General features: G+C 40.6%; 2 protein-coding genes across 3 annotated transcripts in view; one reads left to right on the top strand and one right to left on the bottom strand.

Moving 5' to 3' along the window:
• RAD50 (RAD50 double strand break repair protein) overlaps nt 1-1,064 on the bottom strand; it is a 91,127-nt gene extending 90,063 nt beyond the window's left edge. Inside the window, exon 1 of the mRNA XM_030818576.1 lies at nt 422-1,064. The gene's annotated coding sequence lies outside the window, so the exon portion shown is untranslated. The remainder of the gene's footprint in view (nt 1-421) is intronic.
• On the top strand, nt 56-15,518 carry IL5 (interleukin 5). Of its 2 annotated transcripts, XM_003259943.2 has the most exons (4): nt 13,583-13,784; nt 13,993-14,025; nt 14,981-15,109; nt 15,215-15,518. In XM_003259943.2, exons 1-4 carry the CDS (start codon nt 13,641-13,643, stop codon nt 15,311-15,313), a joined length of 405 nt encoding a protein of 134 aa, XP_003259991.2. In that variant the 5' UTR covers nt 13,583-13,640; the 3' UTR covers nt 15,314-15,518. The 2 variants fall into 2 exon arrangements, 1 of the variants encoding a protein (XP_003259991.2); XR_004031665.1 differs by lacking the exons at nt 13,583-13,784; nt 15,215-15,518 and adding an exon at nt 56-221 and having other exon boundaries at nt 14,981-15,058.
• The last annotated feature ends 8,137 nt before the right edge of the window (nt 15,519-23,655 follow it).

Below are 23,655 nucleotides of genomic sequence, written 5' to 3'. Positions count from 1 at the left end.
GACTTCCGGGTGCGGTACCTCCAAGAAGAGGGCTGGGTGCCGGGTGCTGTTGCTAGGGGCAGCGGACTCCCGGATCTTTGCTGGGGATGGGCAACCTGCAGAGGCACTGACTTTTGGAAGGGGAGACCAAGACCTATGACGGATGACGCTTCCCAAAGCTTGATCCTGGGACTCCTGGAATGGGGGGTAGGGGTGGGATGGGTTGGAGACCCAGGAAGGGGGTCAGTTCATGTCAAAACTATTTTCCTTTTCATTCTCATTCTTTCTCTAATGTTCGTGTAGTAATTTCCATTGATCACATAACATGTGATGACGCCATTGCAGTGGCGGTTAATGGAATGTGCGCATGTGTATTCTTGCGCTTAGAAATATCACTTTTAATTTCTAATTGAGTGAATGTTGGTAATTATAACTCACGTACACGCTCTTTGAGGTCCCCCGTAATTTTTTAGTGTAAAGGCATCTTTAAGACCAAAAGTCTGGGAACCAAAACTGAAAGCAGTCTGCAAATACGAAGAATGTAGAGGTAATCCATTCCGATCAGTGCTCCCAGCAACAGATATCTTTAAAAATAAGGGAAAGAGAAGTTACCTGTCTCAGAAGTAACTGAGAATATTGCTTTCTTGGAAACAAACTTAATGGAGGGATATCACATTTAAGGGCCTAGAGGAACATACATAAAAATTACTGAAACAATAGTGGAGGACATTTAAATGAAACAAAAATTTGCAATTACTGTAGTGGTATAATTTGCCTCTGCCTACCTTGGGAAAATGTAGGAAATGTTTCTCCAGTCACACAATCCCAAGCAAATAATTTACAGAACCTAATACATAAATTTATGTGCCAAAGGATGCAAGTGGGGAAGACCAGTGTGAAATAGTCTCTTGCTGTACCAGGTTAAAAAAACCGGAAAGTGTCAGTTATTACAACATACTTAAAATAACTAATGGAACAAAACATTAAAATTATATAAGAATGTTTTACTTGGCAAAGCAAATGTAATAAAACAATGGGAAAAGACTAAAGACCTTTTTTTCGTTTTAAAAATTGTAAAATACACATAAAATTTACTGTCTTGGCTGGGTGCGGTGGCTCACGCCTGTAATCCCAGGACTTTGAGAGACCGAGACGGGTGGATCACGAGGTCAGGAGATTGAGACCATCCTGGCTAACATGGTGAAACCCCGTCTCTACTAAAAATACAAAAAATTAGCCGGGCATGGTGGCAGGCGCCTGTGGTCCCAGCTACTGGGGAGGCTGAGGCAGGAGAATGGCATGAACCCGGGCGGCGGAGCTTGCAGTGAGCCGCGATGGCGCCACTGCACTCCAGCCTGGGCAACAGAGCGAGACCCCATCTCAAAAAAAGATTTACTATCTTAACCAAGTGTACATTTCAGTGGTGTTAAGTATACTCATGTACAACCATCACCACCTTTCAACCTCTACAAATCTTTTCATTTTGCAAAACAAACTACCCATTAAACAATAACCCCTTCCTCCCCACATCCTCCAACCCCTGACAACCAACATTCTGCTTACTGTCTCTATAATTTTTTACTAAGTACCTCATATAAGTGGAATCATGCAGTATTTATCTTTTTGTGACTGGCTCATTTCACTTATAATGTCCTCGAGGTTCATCCATGTTGCAGCCCAGAGGTCCCCAACCCCTGGGTCGCTGACCAGTATGCATACCTGGCCTGTTAGGAACCTGGTGGCACAGTAGGAGGTGAGAAGCAGGTCAGTGAACATTACCACCCGAGCTGGGCCTCAGATCAGTGGGGGCATTAGATTCTCATAGGAGCACAAACCCTATTTTGAAATGCCCATGAGAAGGATCTAGGTTGCCCCATGCAAGGGATCTAGGTTGCATGTTCCTTATGAGAATCTAATGCCTGATGAAGTGAGGTTGAACAGTTTCATCCCAAAACCATCACCCCACTCCTGTCTGTGGAAAAACTGTCTTCCATGAAACTGGTCCCTGGTGCCAAAAAGGTTGGGGACCACTGTAGCATATATCAGAATTCAGGTCGTTTTTAAGGTTGAATAAAATTCATTACAATACACATCACATTTTGCTTATCCATCTATTGATGGACATTTGGGTTGCTTTCACGTTTTAGCTATTGTGAATAGTGTGGCTATATATATGGGTGTACAAATGTCACTTCTGGACCCTGCTTTCAATTATTTTGGGTATATGCCCAGAAGTGGAATTATTAGATCATACAGTAATTCAATTTTTAATTATTTGAGGAACTGCCATACTGTTTTCCACAGTGGTTGTACCATTTGACATTCCCACCAATAGTGCATAAGGGTTTCAATTTCTACATATGCCTGCCAACACTTGTTATTTTATGTTTTTTTGATGGTAGCCATCCTGATGAGTGTGAAGTGATACCTCATTGTAGTTTTGATTTGCATTTCAATAATAATTAGTAGCATCATTTCATGTGTTTATTGGCCATTTGTGTATCTTCTTTGAATAATTGACTATTCAAGTGGAGACTTTTTTTTTTTTTTTTGAGATGGAGTCTCGCTCTTTCACCCAGACTGGAGTGCAGTGGTGCGATCTTGGCTCACTGCAACCTCCACCTCCCGGGTTCAAGTGATTCTTCTGCCTCAGCCTCCTGAGTAGCTGGGATTACAGGCACGCGCCACCACACCTGGCTAATTTTTTGTATTTTTAGTAGAGATGGGGTTTCACCATGTTGGTCAAGCTGGTCTTGAACTCCTAACCTTGTGATCCACCCACCTCGGCCTCCCAGAGTGCTGGGATTACAGGTGTGAGCCACTGCCCCCGGCTGAGACCATTTTTTAAGTCAGATTTATTGAAGCATAATTGACATACAGTAAAATTCACCCTTTTCCAGGGTACAATTCCATGAGTTTTGGCAAACATAAACATTTGTGTAAACCACCAAGACTTTTTTTTTTTTTGAGACGGAGTCTCGCTCTGTTGCCCCAGCTGGAGTGCAGTGGCCCGATCTTGGCTCACTGCAAGCTCCGCCTCCCAGGTTCACGCCATTCTCCTGCCTCAGCCTCCCAAGTAGCTGGGACTACAGGCGCCCGCCACCACGCCCGACTAATTTTTGTATTTTTAGTAGAGACGGGGTTTCACTGTGTTAGCCAGGATGGTCTCGATCTCCTGACCTTGTGATCCGCCTACCTCTGCCTCCCAAAGTGCTGGGATTACAGGCGTCAGCCACCGCGCCCAGCCACCACCAAGACCATTTAAATGAATACTGTGGATACTTGGATATCAGTAGGAAGAAAAAAGCAAATCTACACTGTATTTTTCTTACCACTGTAAGTTCTGGTGGATAAAATTTCAGAAAGATATTTCTGGAAGCAATAAAAGAAGAAGCAAGAAATGTAATTAACTCTACTTTTAAAGGGGAATTTTATGACCCACAGTAGCATAAGAAATTAGCAATCACTGAGATAAGATATTGCTTGTCTCTGGTCTCAGCGTGAAGTACCCAACATTATCTCTTACGCAGTTTTTCTTTCTTAAAAACGGAAAAAAGTTGAACTTGAATCTAATCATACCTTTAGATGTAACTTTCAGTTCACAGGAATTACAAGGATTAAGCTAACAGCAACACAGGGTTGGAAAAGGCAAATCCAGAAGCTGGAAACTGTTACAAGACACTGGCACAGGCTCTCAGGAGATCATTATCATTAAAGCAAAGACTGTTGTAGATTTTAAAAGACTTATTAAAAAACATATTGTTGCAAATTAAGAGATTTCAGATACATACCACCCCAATGGAATGCATAGTCCTAGTTTGGAAACTGGTTTTGCCATAGATGTGTGAAGGAAATTTGGGAGATATGTGGGGAATTTCAATGTAGACTGGAAATTAGATAATAAAAAAATTATCTGAGGCAGGCAGATCATGAGGCCAGGAGATTGAGACCATCCTGGCTAAGACGGTGAAACGCTGTCTCTATTAAAAATACAAAAAATTAGCCGGGCCTGGTGGCATGCACCTGTAGTCCCAGCTACTCAGGAGGCTGAGGCAGGAAAATCACTTGAAACCGGGAGGTGAAGGTTGCAGTGAGCCGAGATCACGCCACTGCACTCCAGCGTGGGTGACAGAGCAGGACTCTATCTCAAAAATAATAATAATAATTCTTGTTAATTTTATTGTATCTGGTGTGGTAATATTTTGCTATGTAAGAAAATGATCTTTTTTGAGATGCATATGGCAGTATTAGTGATAGTGTGTAATGCTGTCTGTAATTTAAAATGCTTCAGAAAAAAAATAGTGAGTTGAAGGAAAAAAATGGACATGACAAGGTAACCAGGTTCCATCACAAAAAAATTTCAACTTTGTAACAATGGAAACTATAAAACTAAGATAAAAGCTCTAGGATTGGGGTGGAAACATTTGTAATCAAAATGATTAATCCCTAAAATAAAAAGGCAAATCAGTCAAGTCTCCACTTCTCAGTAAACTACTACTTCCAAAAAATATTTAGTTTCACTGGTACTAAAATTAATGAAATGAAAAATAAAACTACCGTGAGATACTGTTTTATACCTAATAGAGAACTTCTTTATTCTTTGTTTCTTGTTGTTGTTGTTGTTTTGTTTTGTTTTTGAGACAGAGTCTCGCTCTGTCGCCAGGCTGGAGTGCAGTGGCGCAGTCTTGGCTAACTGCAACCTCTGCCTCCCGGGTTCAAGCAATTTTCCTGCCTCAGCCTCCTGAGTAGCTGGGACTACAGGCGTGCACCACCACGCCCAGCTAATTTTTGTATTTTTAGTGGAGACGGGGTTTCACTATGTTGGCCAGGATGGTCTCGATCTCTTGACCTCATGATCCACCTGCCTTGGCCTCACAAAATGCTGGGATTACAGGCTTGAGCCACCATGCCCAGCCTGAGGACCTCTTTATTCTTACAATACTTTCTAACATAATTCTGCCTTTTTTCTAATATTAATATTGGTACATGAGCTTTCTTTTGACTAGTATGGATTTGTTCTTAGAAATTGCAATTTAAGGGAAGTGAAACCAATTTTATCATAGGCTAGTTGATGAAAACAAGAGACAAGTTCGTAGGACGTATTTTTGGTCGTAAAAACATCATCAAACTTATAAATATGAAAACACTTCTATTCAATATTAAACATTGAAACAAATGTGAGCAATAGATACATTTAAGAAAGATTCATAAGAGCAAGGAAAATAAGTATTTACCCAACTATTCCAGTTCAAGTCTGCAGGTGGCTGGAGCTTATCCCATCAGCTCAGGGTGCAAGGTGGGCACCAACCCTGAACAGGATGCCATTCCATCACAGAACACACACACACGCAGACTGGGACCATGTAGACATGCCAGTTCACCTCACGTGCACATCTTTGGGATGTGGGAGGAAACTGGGGTACCCAGAGAAACCCCACACAGACATTAGGAAATGTGCAAACTCCACACAGACAGTGGCCTGGCCAAGAATTAATTATTGTTTCCTCATGAATGTTATAACAAAGTTATTCTAGGACCTGCTATATATCTTTGCATCCAACCTTCCTATGTCATTTTGCATTGTGTATCTCTTGAAAATAGCTGATAGATGATTCCTAATGCAATTTTATAGTATTTGCCTTTTACTAAATGACTTTCATCTGTTTTCAATTACTGTGATTGCTGGTAAATTTAGGCTTATGTCTTATTCCTGTGCTTTTTCTTTGCTTCTTTGTCTCCTTTCCTGCTTTGTAGAATATCTGAGCTTTCTTTATTCCTTGTTTTACTCTACTGATTTGGAAGATACACATTCTATTCCTATTCTTTTAGTGGGCACTCTTAAATTTTTCACATTCCTATTTTGAAGTCCAGAGTTAATATCATTAGGAGTCTTCTGAACAAAACAAGGACTGTAAAATGTGCCAGAAGATCACCCCCCACCTTCCACATTATCACTGTTTAGTATTTTTGTTCCTCATTATCTTCAAATAAGAAACAAAATAAGTGAAATCAGTTATTTTTAAACCAGCATTATTCATTTAGGTTTACCAGCATATTTATCAACCTCTTTGATTCCCACTGCTTCTGCGTCACTTCTTCCTTCTGGGTTCATTCGCTCTCCATTAGCAAAACCTTTAAAGCCTGGTGCTAACGGACCTTCAGAGAAAGAAATCTATCTCCCAGGGCTAATATCAAGATTAAACAAAGCTATTTTTGTGAAAGTGCTTTATAAATTGTAAAACCCTCTGAAAATATAAGAGTTATTTTTTCTGGCCAGGCACATTGGCTCACGCCTGTAATCCCAACACTTTGGGATGCTGAGGCGGGCGGATCACGAGGTCAACAGATCAAGACCATCCTAGCCAACATGGTGAAACCCCCGTCTCTACTGAAAATACAAAAATTAGCCGGGCGTGGTGGCGCGTGCCTATAGTCCCAGCTACTCGGGAAGCTGAGACAGGAGAATTGCTTGAACCCAGGAGGCGGAGCTTGCAGTGAGCTGAGATCGTGCCATTGCACTCCAGCCTGGCGACAGAGCGAGACTCTTGTCTCAAAAAAAAAAAAAAATTTTTTTCTTTTTTCTGCATTGAATATTTTCAGAGGGTGTTCTGGTAAAATGTAACAAAAGCTATAAAAATGATCGTACAAGTTCATTAACATAAGGAAAATTTTTTAAATTTTACACAGGTGTTTATAGTAGCATTGTTTAAAATTGTGGAAGGCTAGAAACAACCCTAGTGCCTAAAAGTTGGGAAATGGTGATGGAAACTCTGGTACATCAGTTTCATCTAATAGCAGGTTATCACTAAAATAATAAGTAGGTCAACTGTATAGATGTGTGAAAAAGAAATACTAATAAAAAAGATAAATACAAACTGCATATATTCACGGATTAAACTCTGTAAAACTGTCTATGTGTTGGTAAGGATTAGAAGATGTTTTCAAAAAACTGATAGTTGCTATACCAAGAAATTCTGTGTTTATTTTCCTATAATGTTATTTATTCAATTAAAAAATCATATTAAAGGGAGATTGAAAGGATAGAAGTTTGAATAGAGTCAAGAAGAAAAAGAGATGTTATCAATTTACATTTAGTCACCACGAAAATTTTGGGGCATCATGCCCAATTGATTAGAATCAGTTCATGGAAAAGCCATTTGACCTTAAGGATTACACAGTAAAAACCACAGTTACCAGTTTTAAAGACATGTTGCCAATGTGTTACCCACTAATAGAGATAAAAGTTTTAGGGCAAAAGGATGGATATTACCCACCAACGAAACTTTTCAATATTATTCAAAGTCCTTTTTTTAAATTATAAAATTACCAACCAGTAATTATTTAAAAATCAAAGTACTAATTGCTTATTTCTATTTCTCTAAAATAATGTGGATTTTTAAAAATCTAAATGGTAGTTCACATTGCCTCAGTCTCTGTAGCTGAACTTTAAAGCTTTGCTCTCTTTTGCCCAGGAGTTCTGCTAAAGAACTCCTGTTGTTTGTTACTTTAGGCTCCTAGCTGCAGGTAAAAGACTCTTTGAGGCCGGGCACAGTGGCTCATGCCTGTAACAGCGCTTGGGAAGTCGAGGCAGGCGGATCACGAGGTCAGGAGTTTGAGACCAGCCTCGCCAAGATGGTGAAACCCCGTCTCTACTAAAAATACAAAAGTTAGCCGAGCGTGGTGGCAGCTGCCTGTAATCCCAGCTACTCAGGAAGCTGAGGCAGGAGAATCGCTTGAACCTGGGAGGCAGTGAGCCGAGATCGCACCACTGCCCTCTAGCCTACGTGACAGAGCAAGACTCTGTCTCAAAAAAAAAAAAAAAAAAAAAAAAAAAAGACTTCTTGAGTTTCCACAGTATAGTAATCCTCACTTAATGTCATCAATAGGTTCTTGGAAACAGACTTTAAGGGAAAGGATGCATAACGAAACCAGTTTTACCGTAGGTGAATTGATATGAACAAAGGTTACATTCCTATGGCATATTTCTGGCCACAAAAACATCATCAAACTTCTAAACAAAGACCAAACACTTGTAACATTAAACGTAGAAACAATTATGAGCTATACATACATTTAAGAAAGATTCATAAAAACAAGTAAGATAATTATTTACCCAACTATTCCAGTTGAAGCTTGAAGGTGGCCAAAGCCTATCCCAGTAGCTCAAGGTACAAGGTGAGCACCAATCCTGGACAGGGCATCATTCCATTGCAGAGCACACAGACACACACACATATGCGCACACACACACACTCACAGACTGGGTCTGTGTAGACATGCCAATTCACCTTGTGTGCACATCTTGGGGATGTGGGAGATTGTGCAAACTCCACATATACAATGGCTTTGGCTGGGAAGCAATTGTTTTTCTTATCAATGATATAATGAAATAACGTGGAACTAAGCAAAGTTATTCAAGGACCTGCTGTATTCACATTAACTCAACGAGTACAACAAAAGATAAATAAAGTTGTTGTAAGTGCCTGCTTGTGCATTCAGTTATTTATTCAACAAATCTTTATTTTACTGTGTACAATAGGCTAGTCCTCAAGGATAAAGAGATCAATTCAATAAAAACCTTATTCTCAAGGAGCTCATAGTCTACTGGTGAAATAAAAAGGTGCCAACTGCATTACACTCATGGAATTCAAAGTTTTTTTTTTTTTTTTTGAGACAGGGTCTCGCTATGTTGCCCAGGCTAGTCTTAAATTCTTGGACCCGACTGATCCTCTGGCCTTAGCCTCCTGAGCAAAGCCTTTTAAATAATAATGGTAAAAATAATCATTAACTTTTTCAAAGTGCAGTATTATTTATTTATTTGTTTATTTTGAAATGGAATCTCGCTCTGTCACCTAGGCTAGAGTGCAGTGGCACAATCTCGGCTCATGGCAACCTCTGCCTCCTGGGTTCAAGCAATTCTCCTGCCTCAGCCTCCCAAGTAGCTGGGATTACAGGTGCCCACCAAGCCCAGCTAATTTTTTTTTTTTTTTTGAAAGTTCTCTTCACCAGCTGGTGCAGTGGCGTCTCGCTCACTGCAAGCTCTGCTCCGGTTCACCATTCTCCTGCTCAGCCTCTCAGTAGCTGGACTACAGGCGCCCCACTATTTTTTTTTTTTTTGTATTTTTAGTAGAGACGGGGTTTCACCGTGGTCTCAATCTCCTGATCTCGTGATCCGCCCGCCTCGGTCTCCCAAAGTGCTGGGATTACAAGCATGAGCCACCACGCCCGGCCCAGCTAATTTTTGTATTTTAGTAGAAACAGGGTTTCACCATATTGGCCAGGCTGGTCTCGAACTCCTGACCTCAACCAATCTACCCACCTCGGCCTCCCAAAGTGCTAGGGTTACAGACCTGAGCCATCATGCCTCGCCACAGTACTATTTTTAATACACTTTTTATTTTAAGTAGTTTTAGATTTATAGAGAAGTTTCAAGACTGTTAGAGTTCCAGTGTGCCCCGCACCCAGTTTCCCCTGTTGTTAACGTTACTATGGTACAATTGTCACAACTAAGGAACTAATATTGGTACATTACTAAACTCCAGGCTTTTTCCAATTCCCTTAGTTGTGCCCATTGTCCTTTTTCTGTTTGAGTGTCATCCATGATACCACATTGTATGTAGTCATCATGTCTCTTAGAGGCCTCTCTGGCTGTGTCAGTTTCTCAGACTGTGCTTGTTTTTGATGACCTTAACAGTTTTAAGGAGTACCGGTCAGGCATTTTGTCTTTCCATTTGGGTATGTGCAGTGTTTGTGTCATGGTTAGGCAGAGGTTACTGGTTTTGGGGAGGAAGATGACGGAGATAAAATTCCATTCTTATCACATCAAATCAAAGGTACATGCTGTTAACATGATGTTTCACTGCCACCATTGACTGGGATCGCCTAGCTGAAGTAGTGTTGCTCAGGTTTCTCCACTGTGAAGTTATTCTTCTTATTCTCCCCTTTCCATACAGTTCTCTTTTTTAAAAAGTCACTCTGTGTATCCCACTCTTAAGGAAAGGGGGGCATGTTCGATCTCCTTGAGGGTGGAGTAGCTACATACATTGTTTTGAATTCTTGGGCACAGGAGATTAAAATCATTAACTTTTATTTGGAGTTTTGCATTAATAAAGCTCTTTTTTTTTTTTTTTTTTTTTGAGATGGAGTCTCGCTCTGTCGCCCAGGTGGGCATGCAGTGGCGCGACCTCGGCTCACTGCAACCTCCGCCTCCCAGGTTCATGCTATTCTCCTGCCTCAGCCTCTCGAGCAGCTGGGACTACAGGCACCCACCACCACACCCAGTTAATTTTTTGTATTTTTAGTGGAGATGGGGTTTCACTGTGTTAGCCAGGATGGTCTCGATCTCCTGACCTCGTGATCCACTCGCCTCAGCCTCCCAAAGTGCTGAGATTACAGGTGTGAGCCACCATGCCCGGCCAGTAAAGCTCTTTCAAATACATTATTTTACAGTTCCAACTTCGAGACAGTTTACAATCAGGTTGGGGAGACCACACTTACAGAGGAAAAGGTAATGACATGAAACTTTATAAGAAATTTAATTTTGTATATCCATGTTCATAGCGTGTTATTCACAATAGCCAAAGGATGGAAGCAACATTAGTGTCCATCAACAGACCATGGATAAACAAAACATGGTATAGATATGCAATGAAATATTATTCAGCCTTAAAACAGAAGGAAATTGACACACGCTACAACATGGATGAATCTTGAGAACAGACATTATGCTAAATGATATAAGCCAGTCACAAAAACCCAAGTACTGTATATCAGGTACCTAAAGTAATCAAATTCATAGACAGAAAGTAAAAGAGTGGTTGCAAGGTGCTGGGAGAAGGGGGGCGGGAGTTGGGAGCTGTTGTTTAATGGGTACAGAGTTTCAGTTTTGCAAGATGAAAAGAGTCCTGGAGATTTGTCACACAACATTATGAATGTACTTAAGGCTACTGAGCTGTACACTTAAAAAAATGGTTAAGATAGTAAATTTTATTTGTATTTTGCCACAACTAAACATTTCTAAAAGAAATACAATTTTGAATAAGTATTTTTTATAACTAGCCTTCCAATAAGAACCCACAGTTTTGCTGTAAAACAGAGGCTGCAAAATGCTACATTGTACAGTTGCCAACATTTGAAAAATCCAGATATTATATATAATAAGCAGGATTTCAGACTTCTTTTTGTTGTTGTTGTTGTGTTTTTTTGGTTTTTTGTTTGTTTGTTTGTTTTGAGACAGAGTCTCACTCTTTTGCACAGGCTGGAGTGCAGTGGTGCAATCTCACCTCACTGCAACCTCTGCCTCCTGAGTTCAAGCAATTCTCCTGCCTCAGCCTCCCAAGTAACTGGGATTACAGGCACACACCACCATGCCTGGTTAATTTTTGTAAAGGCTTCTTTGAAAAACAGAATGATCTGGTAATGTGAGCCCAGGGGTGTCACCTGGCAACCATCAGCTGGAGCTGAGCAGCACCTGCCACCTTTAGACAGATCATGCGTGCTATAGTTTCACGTGACCCCCACCAGCTTTGATGTGTTACACCCTGCCCATTTCACTCACTGGTCTTGAACTCCTGGACTCAAGGGATCCACTGCCTGGGCTTACCAAAGTGCTGGGATTACAGGCGTGAGCCGCTGTGCTCAGCCTAATTTTTTATTTTTTCTAGAGATGGAGTCTCACTATGTTGCCCGGGCTGCTCTCAAACTCCTGGGCTCAAGCAATCCTTCTGCTTCAGCCTCCCAAAGTGCTGGGATTACAAGCATGAGCCACCTTGCCCGGCCTCCTATGATAGAATTTAAGCATTCAGAACTTTGTGTATTTAAGGTACTAAAATAACAAGTTATTTGGCAATTCCCCTGAAACTTTCACCTAAGCCCTAACTTCCTCAGTGTAACACAAAGGTGTCAGGGGGAATCAGAGAGAACTGTCTATATTCTCTGGGAAGAGAAAGCTCCTGCCAGAACTCAGCTTCTTTTCTGAGAACACCATTTTAAAAGGACTTTGACCAAGCCAATTGTGATTCCTACCTCACTCCTGATAGATTTTCTAAAGTGAGCCAAACTTCTGCAGTCTTAAGGAAACATTTCCCAAGGAAAACATTTCTCAAGTGTGCAAATCAGACACGTATAACCGAGAATCCAAAACTTCAGCACAAACAAAACCAAACGTGGTACTAGAAGGCCGCCACTGAAATCCAAGACTATCTTTATCTTTCCAGTGCAGAGCTGGGATTGCATATGTATGAAAGGTGTGTCTACCTCCCAGCTGCCTCTACTTCTCATACACAACTGCACCTAGCTTTGGAAAAGTGTTCTGGGCAACAATTTGTGTTTGGTACCATCTGTTCTTGATGCTCAAGACAGGCCTGAAGTCAGGCTTCTAGGCTGCCAACATAGAGTCACTCCGGGATGCTCACTGAAGCACTCTATTAAAAACAATGGGCCACATACACCTCCATCATATGTGCTGAGGCCAGGGAAAAAGGAAGTGTATGGTCTAGGAGAGGGCCTCATTTGCGCCTTTCTGGGATTACAGGTCTGAGCCTAAGGAGCAAAGGCTGATTCCCCTAATTTCATGGCCTGCCCAAGGTGTGAAAGGACACCTCCACCCTTATGGGACATAAAGGAGAGGACACATCCATGTATTATGTATCTGTGACCGATATTTACTGGTTGCCTTCCAAGAATCTGTGTCCCTCTTACTACTGGGACCTCACATTTCTCAGCTCTGCACTTGAGGTGGGATGAGGGTCACCTCTAGCTCCAGGGAGAGCCAATCAGTATATACCACACCCTGGTCACAGTTCAAGGGTGAACATGCGACCCTTGTCAGAAAGAGACTGAATTTGAAAGCTTTTGATTAAACAATCAGAAAAGCACAGCTTGCTTTTTCCTACTGCTCATGAACAGAATACATATAGATCCAGGAGTCTGGACATCATTTTGAGACCCCAGTGGGAAAGCTGCCCAAGGAAGGAGTCAAGGAAGAGTCACTGAAGCCATCAAAATGTAAAAGAGCCTCCATTCCTGGACTGTTTGGTTCTATGAGCCAATACCTTCACTCTTTATCTTCAACAACTTTAGGTTAGGTTTTTAGTCACTGGCAACAGAAAGGATCCTAATCAAGACCCCAGTGAACAGAACTCGACCCTGCCAAAGCTTGGCAGTTTCCATTTTAATCACTATCTTCCCACCAGTATTTTCAATTTCTTTTAAGACAGATTAATCTAGCCACAGTCATGGTAGAACATAGCCAATCTGAAAAAACATTCCCAATATTTATGTATTTTAGCATAAAATTCTGTTTAGTGGTCTACCTTATACTCCTTTTTGCACACATCTTTTAAGAGGAACTTAATCTTCTGATTTTAAGAAATGCAAATGTGGGGCAATGATGTATCAGCCCAAAGATTTTCTTTGTAATAGAAAATGTTTTTAAAGGGAGGAAATAGGGATTTTTATTATTAAAAGATAAAAGTAAATTTATTTTTTAAGATATAAGGCATTGGAAACATTTAGTTTCATGATATGCCATTATTAGGCATTCTCTATCTGATTGTTAGAAATTATTCATTTCCTCAAAGACAGAGAATAAATTGATGGGGGATGCAGTCTTGTACTATGCACTTTCTTTGCCAAAGGCAAACGCAGAACATTTCAGAGCCATGAGGATGCTTCTGCATTTGAGTTTGCTAGCTCTTGGAGCTGCCTATGTGTATGCCATCCCCACAGAAATTCCCACAAGTGCATTGGTGAAAGAGACTTTGGCACTGCTTTCTACTCATCGAACTCTGCTGATAGCCAATGAGGTAATTTTCTTTATGATTTCTACAGTCTGTGAAGTGCATAGGTAATCATTTGTGATGGTTCCTTTACTATATGTAGAGATCTGTTATAAATAATAAGATTCTGAGCATGTTAGTACATGGGTGATAACTACATCACCAGCAAACATTCCATTAAAAGTTATGAATGCTGGTGTGCTGTAAAAATGATTGTATTTCCTTTCCCCTCCAGACTCTGAGGATTCCTGTTCCTGTACATAAAAATGTAAGTTAAATTATGATTCAGTAAAATGATGGCATGAATAAGTAAATTTCCTATTTTAAGCTGTAAATCATCAGTTATCATTGGAACTATTTAATTTTCTATACTTTGTTTTCATATGGGTGGTTGTGAATGTCTGTACTTATGAATATGAGGAATGACTTTTTATCAAGTAGAATCCTTTAAACAAGTGGATTAGGCTCTTTGGTGATGTTGTTAGCTTGCCTCCCAAAGAGCATCATGTCAGGGATTCTTTCCAGAAGGATTCCACACTGAGTGAGAGGTGCCTGCTAGTCTCCATGCAGTTCTGACTATGGTCTTTCTCACTCTAATGTGTTTCTGAAAGTATTAGCAACTCAGAATTATATTTTTAGAACCATGATCAGTAGACATTAAAATATATAACAAATGCCCTATATTAATAATTTCTGCATACTTAAATAATTATGACTATATGATGGTATTGTATGCATTTGAATATGTCCTGGTCATATTAAAATGTAAAATATATAATTTTATTAGTCTAAATACAATAAAACTACCAGCTAGAACTGTAGAAACACATTGATGCGAGTTTAACGTATAATGCATTACACTTCCAAAACGTTTTTTTCCAGTTACATAATTAAGTTATATTCTTTATAAAACTCCTCAGTAATCATATAAGCTTCATCTACTTTTTGAAAATTTTATCTCAATATCTGGTGGTTTGTTGACTAGAAAACAAACAAAAAACTCTTTGGAGAAGGGAACTCATGTAAATACCACAAAACAAAGCCTATCTTTGAGGACCAAAATTGTTTTAATAATTATTTTTTAATTGATGAATTAAAAAGTATATATATTTATTGTGTACAATATGATGTTTTGAAGTATGTATACATTGCAGAATGGACAATGGACCAAATTTTTATACCTTGTCTTGATTATTTCCATTTTAAAAATTTTCCTCGTTTAGCACCAACTGTGCACTGAAGAAATCTTTCAGGGAATAGGCACACTGGAGAGTCAAACTGTGCAAGGGGGTACTGTGGAAAGACTATTCAAAAACTTGTCTTTAATAAAGAAATACATTGACGGCCAAAAAGTAAGTTACACACACTCAATGGAAACTATATTTGTCTGGCTGTGCCTATTTCTATGGAATTGACAGTTTCCTATAATACCTATTGTCATTTTTCTTTTTTCACAGAAAAAGTGTGGAGAAGAAAGACGGAGAGTAAACCAATTCCTAGACTACCTGCAAGAGTTTCTTGGTGTAATGAACACCGAGTGGATAATAGAAAGTTGAGACTAACCTGGTTTGTTGTAGCCAAAGATTTTGGAGGAGAAGGACATTTTACTGCAATGAGAATGAGGACCAAGAAAGAGTCAGGCCTTAATTTTCAGTATAATTTAACTTTAGAGGGAAAGTAAATTATTTCAGGCATACTGACACTTTGCCAGAAAGCGTAAAATACTTAAAATATATTTCAGATATCAGAATCATTGAAGTATTTTCCTCCAGGCAAAATTGATGTACTTTTTTCTTATTTAACTTAAACATTCTGTAAAATGTCTGTTAACTTAATAGTATTTATGAAATGGTTAAGAATTTGGTAAATTAATATTTATGAAATGGTTAAGAATTTGGTAAATTAATATTTATGAAATGGTTAAGAATTTGGTAAATTAATATTTATTTCATGGTATGTCGTGTTCTAATAAAACAAAAATAGACAACTGTTCAATTTGCTGCTGGCCTCTGTCTTAGCAATTGAAGTTAGCACAGTCCATTGAGTACATGCCCAGTTTGGAGGAAGGGTCTGAGCACATGTGGCTGAGCATCCCCATTTCCCTGGAGAAGTCTCAGGGTTGCAAGGCACACAAGAGATGGAAGTGACCTAGCAGGACTTAGTGGGGATGTGGGGAGCAGGGACACAGGCAGGAGGTGAACCTGCTTTTCTCTCTACAGTATATCCAGAACCTGGGATGGTGCAGGGTAAATGGTAGGGAATAAATGCATGAATGTGCTTTCCAAGACTGATTGTAGAATTAAAATGAGTTGTAAGGCTTCCCCTGGAAGAAGGGCAGTGTGGAAACCTGTAACTAGGTTCCCGCCCAGCCTGTGAGAAGAATTTGGCAGATCAATCTCATTGCCAGTATAGAGAGGAAGCCAGACACCATCTCTGCCAAGGCCTGCAGGATTTCTTACCCCACCTGATCCTGCACCATAACAAAAGGAACAGAGAGATACTGGCAGGGCAGTCCCATTAGAAAGATTGAGTTCCGTATTCCCGGGGGCAGGGCAGCACCAGGCCGCACAACACTCCAATCTGCCTGCTTACAGCTATCAGTGGCATCACTAGAGATTCTTCTGTTTGAGAAAACTTCTCAAGGATCCAGAAAACATGCTCTTTAAAATATTTTAAAACTGATATAGACCCAAAGGAGAGACCCAGTAACAATATTCAGCTATATCATCCATTCTCTCTTTCTTTCATTCAACAAATCTGTATTGGTCATGGGCTCTCTGCTGGGTGTGGGATGCAGCTGGGAGCCTGTGCTGGAGGTCCTTAGAGGCCAGTACTCCTAGCCTGGGCTTTATCTGCATGGATTGCTGCAGTGTTGGGCTCCACTGCTGTGTGAAGCAATTGCTCCTGCTCTTTCTGGGCATGGGAGAAGGGACAGAGCAGTCAGACACAGATTCCCAGGCAGGAGAACGGAACTCCTTCCGAGGAAGAAGACGTGTTTTCCTTCCAGCACACACCCAGGCATGGTGGTCAGGACTGTGGACCAGGTCCCCAACTTGTGCATGCACCAAGCCCCAGGATCAGGAGCAGAGCTAGTGAGGGAGGAAGATGGATGAGCACAGCACGGTGCTGACCGCTCTAGAAAAAGACAGGAGACAGGAAACAGGAAACTCAACTTGCAAGAAGACTGAATCTCAACTTGATTCAATTAGGCAGATGCTGAGTTCCAGTATGCTCCAGGTCTATTCTAGGGGCTAGGATTCAACAGTGAATAAAACAGACAAAATCCTTTCCCTTGTACACTTATATTCTCTCAAAAAAGCTCCTTTCCCTGCTTCCTTATCAGGGTCCAATATAGTTAATAAGGACTTAAGACTGGAATATCACATCTAAATCCCCAATAATGAGCCCTTACCAATCTGCCAGGTCCCAGAGAAGCTAAAAGCAATCAGGGCTGTTTGCAACTAACTGAAATAAAACTTGATTTGAACTTGTCGTGTCAAGCCTGTTGACAACACACACACATGTCCACGTGTCACTGCTGTGCATAGAAACCTCTGACTCACTACCATCTGAAGTCCAGGCTCCTTCACAAGTCATTCGAGGTGGACCTCTGCCCCCTCTGACATCTGACATACAGAAATACAGGCATCGCCCGTGTAACATCCTTGACAAGAAAACATTAACCAGGTGCCTCGTTCCCATTATTTTAAGTGGGAAAAATTTTAATGCATTATGTCTCAACCCAAAATCTTCAACCAACTTCTTAAAACATAAAACATAGTAAAATGCCTGTATATAAGGAAAAAACACGTTAGGGTGTAAAAATTTAAACAAAATATTTTGTATTTATTTATTTAATTGTTTTTAAATAAGGATATAAGATATTTAAAACAGTTCTTCCTGATCACGCAGCAGTTAATCTAATGGTTGCTTTGTCTGTATAACACGCTGCATGTCCCCTTAGTTAACATTCAGAGCCTTTCTGATTGTCTTCTGTGAACTCTGATTTGCTACCAATTGTATGTGGAATAAACCTAAAGACTTTGTCCATTGACTCCCCTCATCACTTGGTTAAAGAATTTCTTATGTTTAGCGGACATAAATATTTTTCCAATATAAATACTGGTGGGAAAGCATTGTATTGAGAGACACATTCTATGAAGAAGAACTCTATGTGGAAAACATTAATCGTGGAGATGTTCAGGCCAGGCATAGTGGCTTATGCCTGTAATCCCAGCACCTTGGGAAGCTGAAGCAAGAGGATCACTTGAGTCCAGGAGTTCAAGACTAGCCTGGGCAACATAGCAAGCCCATGTCTCTACAAAAAGAAAGAAAAGTAGCCAGGTGTGGTGGTGCACATCTGTAGTTCCAACTACTCAGGTGGCTGAGGTGGGAGGATCACCTGAGCCCAGGAGGTGAGGCTGCAGTGAGCCCTGATTATGCCACTTTAGGCAACAGTGTGAGGCCATTTAAAAAAAAAAAAAAAAAAAAGAGATGACCTGTAAAGAATGCTAGCTCTTATTCTTCACAGAATACCCATGAATTTTCATACCTCTGTGCCTTGGTCCACACTATACCCTCTGTCTCAGTATCTTTGTTCTTTCCCACCCAGCAAACTTGTAATTGCCCTTTAGATGCTTTCATTCACTGTATCCTTCTTCTTCTTCTTTTTCTTTTCTTTTTTTTTTTTTGAGACAGGGTCTTGCTCTGTCATCCAGGGTGGAATGCAGTGGCGTGATCACTGCTCACTGCAGCCCTGAACTCCTGGGCTCAAATGATTCTCTTGTTTCAGCCTCCCCAGTAGCTGGGACTACAGGCACTTACTGCCATGCCTAGTTAGTATCTTTTAAAATTATTTTGTAGGGATAGGGTTTCACTATGTGACCTGGGTTGGTCTTAAACTTCTGGCCTCAAGTGATCCTCTCACTTTGGCCTCTCAAAGTGCTGGGATTAAAAGTATGAGCCACCACACTGCCCTCTTTTTATTTTTATTTATTTATTTATTTATTTACTTATTTATTTATTATTTTTTTCGAGATGGAGTTTCACTTTGTCACCCAGCCTGGAGTGCAGTGGCATGATCTCAGCTCACTGTAACCTCCACCTCCTTGGTTCCAGCGATTCTCCTGCCTCAGCCTCCCGAGTAACTGGGACTACAGGTGCATGCCACCACACCCAGCTAATTTTTATATTTTTAGTAGAGACAGTGTTTTACCATGTTGGTCAGGCTGGTCTTGAACTCTTCACCTCAAGCAATCCACCTGCCTCAGCCTTCCAAAGTGCTGGGATTATAGACGTGAGCCACCATGCCCGGTCTTTTTGTGTGTTTGTTTATTTATTTTAGAGAGAGTCTTGCTCTGTCACCCACACTGGAGTGTAGTGGCACGGTCTCAGCTCACTGCAAGCTCCGCCTCCCAGGTTCATGCCATTCTCCTGCCTGAGCCTCCCTAGTAGCTGGGACTACAGGCGCCCACCATCACACCTGGCTAATTTTTTTCTATTTTTAGTAGAGATGGGGTTTCACCATGTTAGCCAGGATGGTCTCAATCTCCTGACCTCATAATCCGCCCATCTCAGCCTCCCAAAGTGCTGGGATTACAGGCATGAGCCACCGTGCCTGGCCTGTTTTTATTTTTTTAAGAGATAGAGTCTTGCTATGTTGTCCAGGCTGGACTCAAACTCTTGGATTCAAGTGATCCTCCCATCTCAGCCTCCTGAGTAATTGGAACTATAGGCAAGTGCCACCATGCCCAGCAGTTTTTTTTTAATCTCAGTGTACCTGCCTATGGCCAGCTGACTTACTGCTTTCATGGTCTCACATCATTGTATACATTTACCATCAGGATCATGACATAGAGAGAGTAAAATGCACAGGCCTATAAATGTAACGAGCTGTTACAAAAGTTTCAAAGCCACAGGAAGGTTCTGCCAGGTGCTTAGAATGTTTATTCCATTTATACAATAAAGAACTAGAAAAACAGTCCCAGAGTATAAAAGACTCAAGCCTAAGAGTCTCCATTTATCACTTATCCAATGGAAGTCCCATTCTAACCAAAGAATCATGGCAGATTTAGGTTTTCCTGGTGTCAGTATTAGCTCAGACCTCGTATCTAACAATGTTTGAAAAGTTTGGGTATCTCCTATACTAGTGTGTACTTATCCTGATGAATGGCTCTCGATCTCTTTGCTAAAGGATTAAAGAAAGTTTACTGCATGCATATGTAGTGGGATTACAGAGTCCTCCTGTTCAATCAATGGACACTGGGTTTATGAATGCCTTAGATGTGGGAACTGGATGAAGAGCCTGCTTTTCCACTGTGGTGGCTGATGTCAGCTCTTTACCACCTGATTACATATACATGCTAATTGATTATCAACGTTTCTTGTCTCTGGGAACACATTAATTTCTTAGCCACCACAACAGATCCCTGAAGGTTAACAGTCAAGGCACCCTGGTTGGCATCATGGCCTTGCTGTTTGTGGTAGTAATTATGTCCCCCTTTCCTCTAATGTTTAAGTGCTTCCAACCTGAGCTCTGCCATTCTAGGGATCTCATGTTGCCTATTGATATTAGGGAGTCCATGTCATTGGCAGCATCTTTCACCTTCAACCCAGCTTACAGGAGACATCCACCACCAATGTTTGCAATGATGCCTACTTCTCTTCACTAGTGCATCTGTTGCTGTGTTAGTAAAAGGAGTATACTCTGTGTCCTCTAGGAACATACTCAGGTAGTGGGTTCTCATGCCAGATACAATAAATCCATTTTAGTATTCCTGCTTCTCTGAGCTATCTGCTCTTTTCTTCAATACTATGGGAGGAAGTTCAGGTATCTCCACTTCATATTCTATACACCATCATCAGGATCAGGCTTCAAGGAGCCACTCCAGCAAACTATTAGGACTAACTCCAGTTGTTCTTGCGAAAACTTAATTCTGAGTCATAAGTATACCCATGCCAAAGAATCCAATCACATTCAACTCTATATTCTTCTGGACAAACAGCTGCAGGATGCACTCGATTCTGGATTCTGACAGTACATATTAGTAAACTCCTGCACACCTTACACTTCCCTGCCAAGACTGTATGTCAGCTTTGAAGCTATTGTCTCTCAGCTTCAAGCCCACTATACTATACTCTGCTGCAGCTGGGATTCTGCAAACCAATTTCTCCTTTGCCAGCTGAAACCCTGTTAGGCTCTGTCAATGGAGGGTGTAGACTAGGAGGCTGGAGGAAGAAAAGGGGACTTGTTTCTTCCTGTTGCTTCCTATTCTTTGGTTTTGTTTCCTGTTCCTGTCCTTTTAAATTCCTATTCCTAATCCTAATCCTAACATTAACCCTGGCAGCAGTAGTTGACTCTAGTAGCAACATTTGATTATAGTTTGCAGTTTTTCCACCATTCATAGAACCAACCTTAGCACACCTCATTTCCCTCTGAGACCCCAGCAACAGCCAACCAGCATCCCCTCAGAGGTCTGGATCCCATTCCCATAGGACCCCTTTTCTGAGCTCAGGAACTGCACTGCATGCAGAGCAGCATCCCCTCTACAGATAGTCTGTTTCAGGTCCACAAAGACCCTCCTCCAAATGTATAAGTTTTAATAATTTTCACCTGTTTGCTTTGCTTCCCAGACATAGAAGTGCTAGCTGCTTCCCACAATTGCCACCTCCTTGATACCTTATTGTTCCCTTTTTGCCTGCCTAGTTTTCCAGTACCTGGCTAATAGTTCTTTATATTTAATCTGTTTATTAAAATAACTGGTATAGTTTGTGTCTCCTGGTTGGTGCCTAGTTAACACAAGATGTTCTTAGATCCGACTTTAATTATTGGTCTTGAGGCAATAAGGGGTGTTGAGGGAGGGTTGTGGGCAGAACAAATGTCATCTTGTGAAGTATATATTTCAAGTGAAATAGTTATTCTGTTTCCAGGCAAGGAGAAGTTAGTCTACTCTAGCAAGGGGGAAAGGTCTGCTTCTACCAGTTAAGGGGGGCTCAGAGAATTTGGAAGTTCAAGAGTTTTAGGTTTGTCCACCCAAATGTTTCTATCCCAGTTCTCATGGTCCCACTCTTTTCTCATAGGAGCCCTGACTTTGACACAGAATGTCCAAAATCCACTCTTCTCCTTTGAAGCTCTTCTAAGGGCTGCAAATAATCAGATCCTGAGCCTAATTTTCAGATCGGTCTGCCCTGCAGTTGCTGGAAATAAGAGTCTCCTTTAAAGTTGCCATGGGAGTTGTCAAGCATTCCGAGAATATGTTAAGTTAGAATTAGATTGCCATGAGCCTATCATTTTCTTTTGGCAAGGTCTTCAGTGCTGTCAGAAGAGTCATTGTACTCTGCAATCTTTATATTTAACATTGTTCTCATATAACCCTGCCATTTTATCTTTCATTGTCTTGCTGTCCACCTGCCCCTCATCTAAATTAACCAGAGCTAAAAGCTTAAGAAATGGCAAAGCCACTGCCTGCCAGAAGTTATTATCAACCTACTTATTTTCAGAAATAGGTTCATATTATTTTAAAATAGTGAATAATCCAATGTCAGTGTTCCATTTCCCAGTGTTTGTTACCTAAAACTACATCTGATACTAATTGTCATAGCCAGGTCTCTTCAGAAAGCAGAGCCTGAGGTCAGGTCCAGCCTTCTATGCCTGGAAGTTAAGGGTGGTGTGTTGGTGTTGGTGTTGATGCTGACAAAGAGACAGATAGGAGGCAGTGAGGGCAATCTGAGAAGGCACACAAATATGTATCCAATACAAACATAAATTTCCACAACTGATGCAAGAAGACATAGAAAAATCTAAACAGATCTAGAACCACTAAAGAAATTAAACCAGTCATTTAAAATCTTTCTTGAAAGAATACACCAAGTCCAGATAGTTTTCTAGGTGAGTCCTTCTAAACTGTCAGGTCACATATAATTCCAAACATATATAAACTCTTATAGAAAATAAACAAAATGAGATATTTCCCAGCTAATTTTGTGAAGCTAATATATAGCATACGAAAGTCAGAGGAGGAAAATATATGAAAGAAAAATTATGATCCCACACTCACTCATGAACGTGGACATAAACATTGTTATCAAAGTTTTATAAATCCAAATCCAGCATGTATAAAAAGACATTACATAACAACTAATGTAATGTCTTTCTTTCAGGAATATAAAATTAAGTGTCAGGAATATGAAATGTTCCTTTATTTCAGGAATATAAAATTAAATGTCAGAAAATCTATTAATGTAATTTACCACATTAATCATTTTTTAAAGAGAAGAATCAGGCTGGGCACAGTGACTCACATCTGTAATCCCAGCACTTTGGGAGGCCGAGGCAGGTGGATCACCTGAGGTTAGGAGTTTGAGACCAGCCTGGCCAACATGGTGAAACCCTGTCTCTACTAAAATTCCATAATTACCTGGGCATGGTGGCGGGCACCTGTAATCCCAGCTACTCAGGAGACTGAGGCAGAAGGATCCCTTGAACCTGGGAGGCGGAGGTTGCAGTGAGTTGAGATGGTGCCATTGCACTCCAGCCTGGGTAACAAGAGCGAAACTCAGTCTCAAAAAAACAAAACAAAAAAAAGAGAGAGAAAAGAATCACACACATGATGACATCAAAGCACAAAAAGCATTACTGAAATTTTACATTCATTTGTTATAATTACTTTTTAACAAAGTCAAAATAGAAAGGAACTTTTTTAACCTGATAAACTTACAGAAAATACTGTGCTCAATGGTAATATGTTCAAATCATTTCTTTAAAAAAAAGAATAATGCAAGAATACCTGCAGGACCACTCTGTGTGCACTGCACCATCCCAAGAAGCAGCATTTACATCAGAGACATTATATATTTGAATGTGTATGACAATTTCATACCAGATAGAAGTGTCTTTTTC

Source organism: Nomascus leucogenys, chromosome 2 (genome assembly GCF_006542625.1).
Source record: "Nomascus leucogenys isolate Asia chromosome 2, Asia_NLE_v1, whole genome shotgun sequence".
Lineage (NCBI taxonomy): Eukaryota > Metazoa > Chordata > Mammalia > Primates > Hylobatidae > Nomascus > Nomascus leucogenys.
The sequence above is the reverse complement of the archived record's forward strand: the minus strand, read 5'-3'. Positions and strand labels throughout refer to the sequence as shown.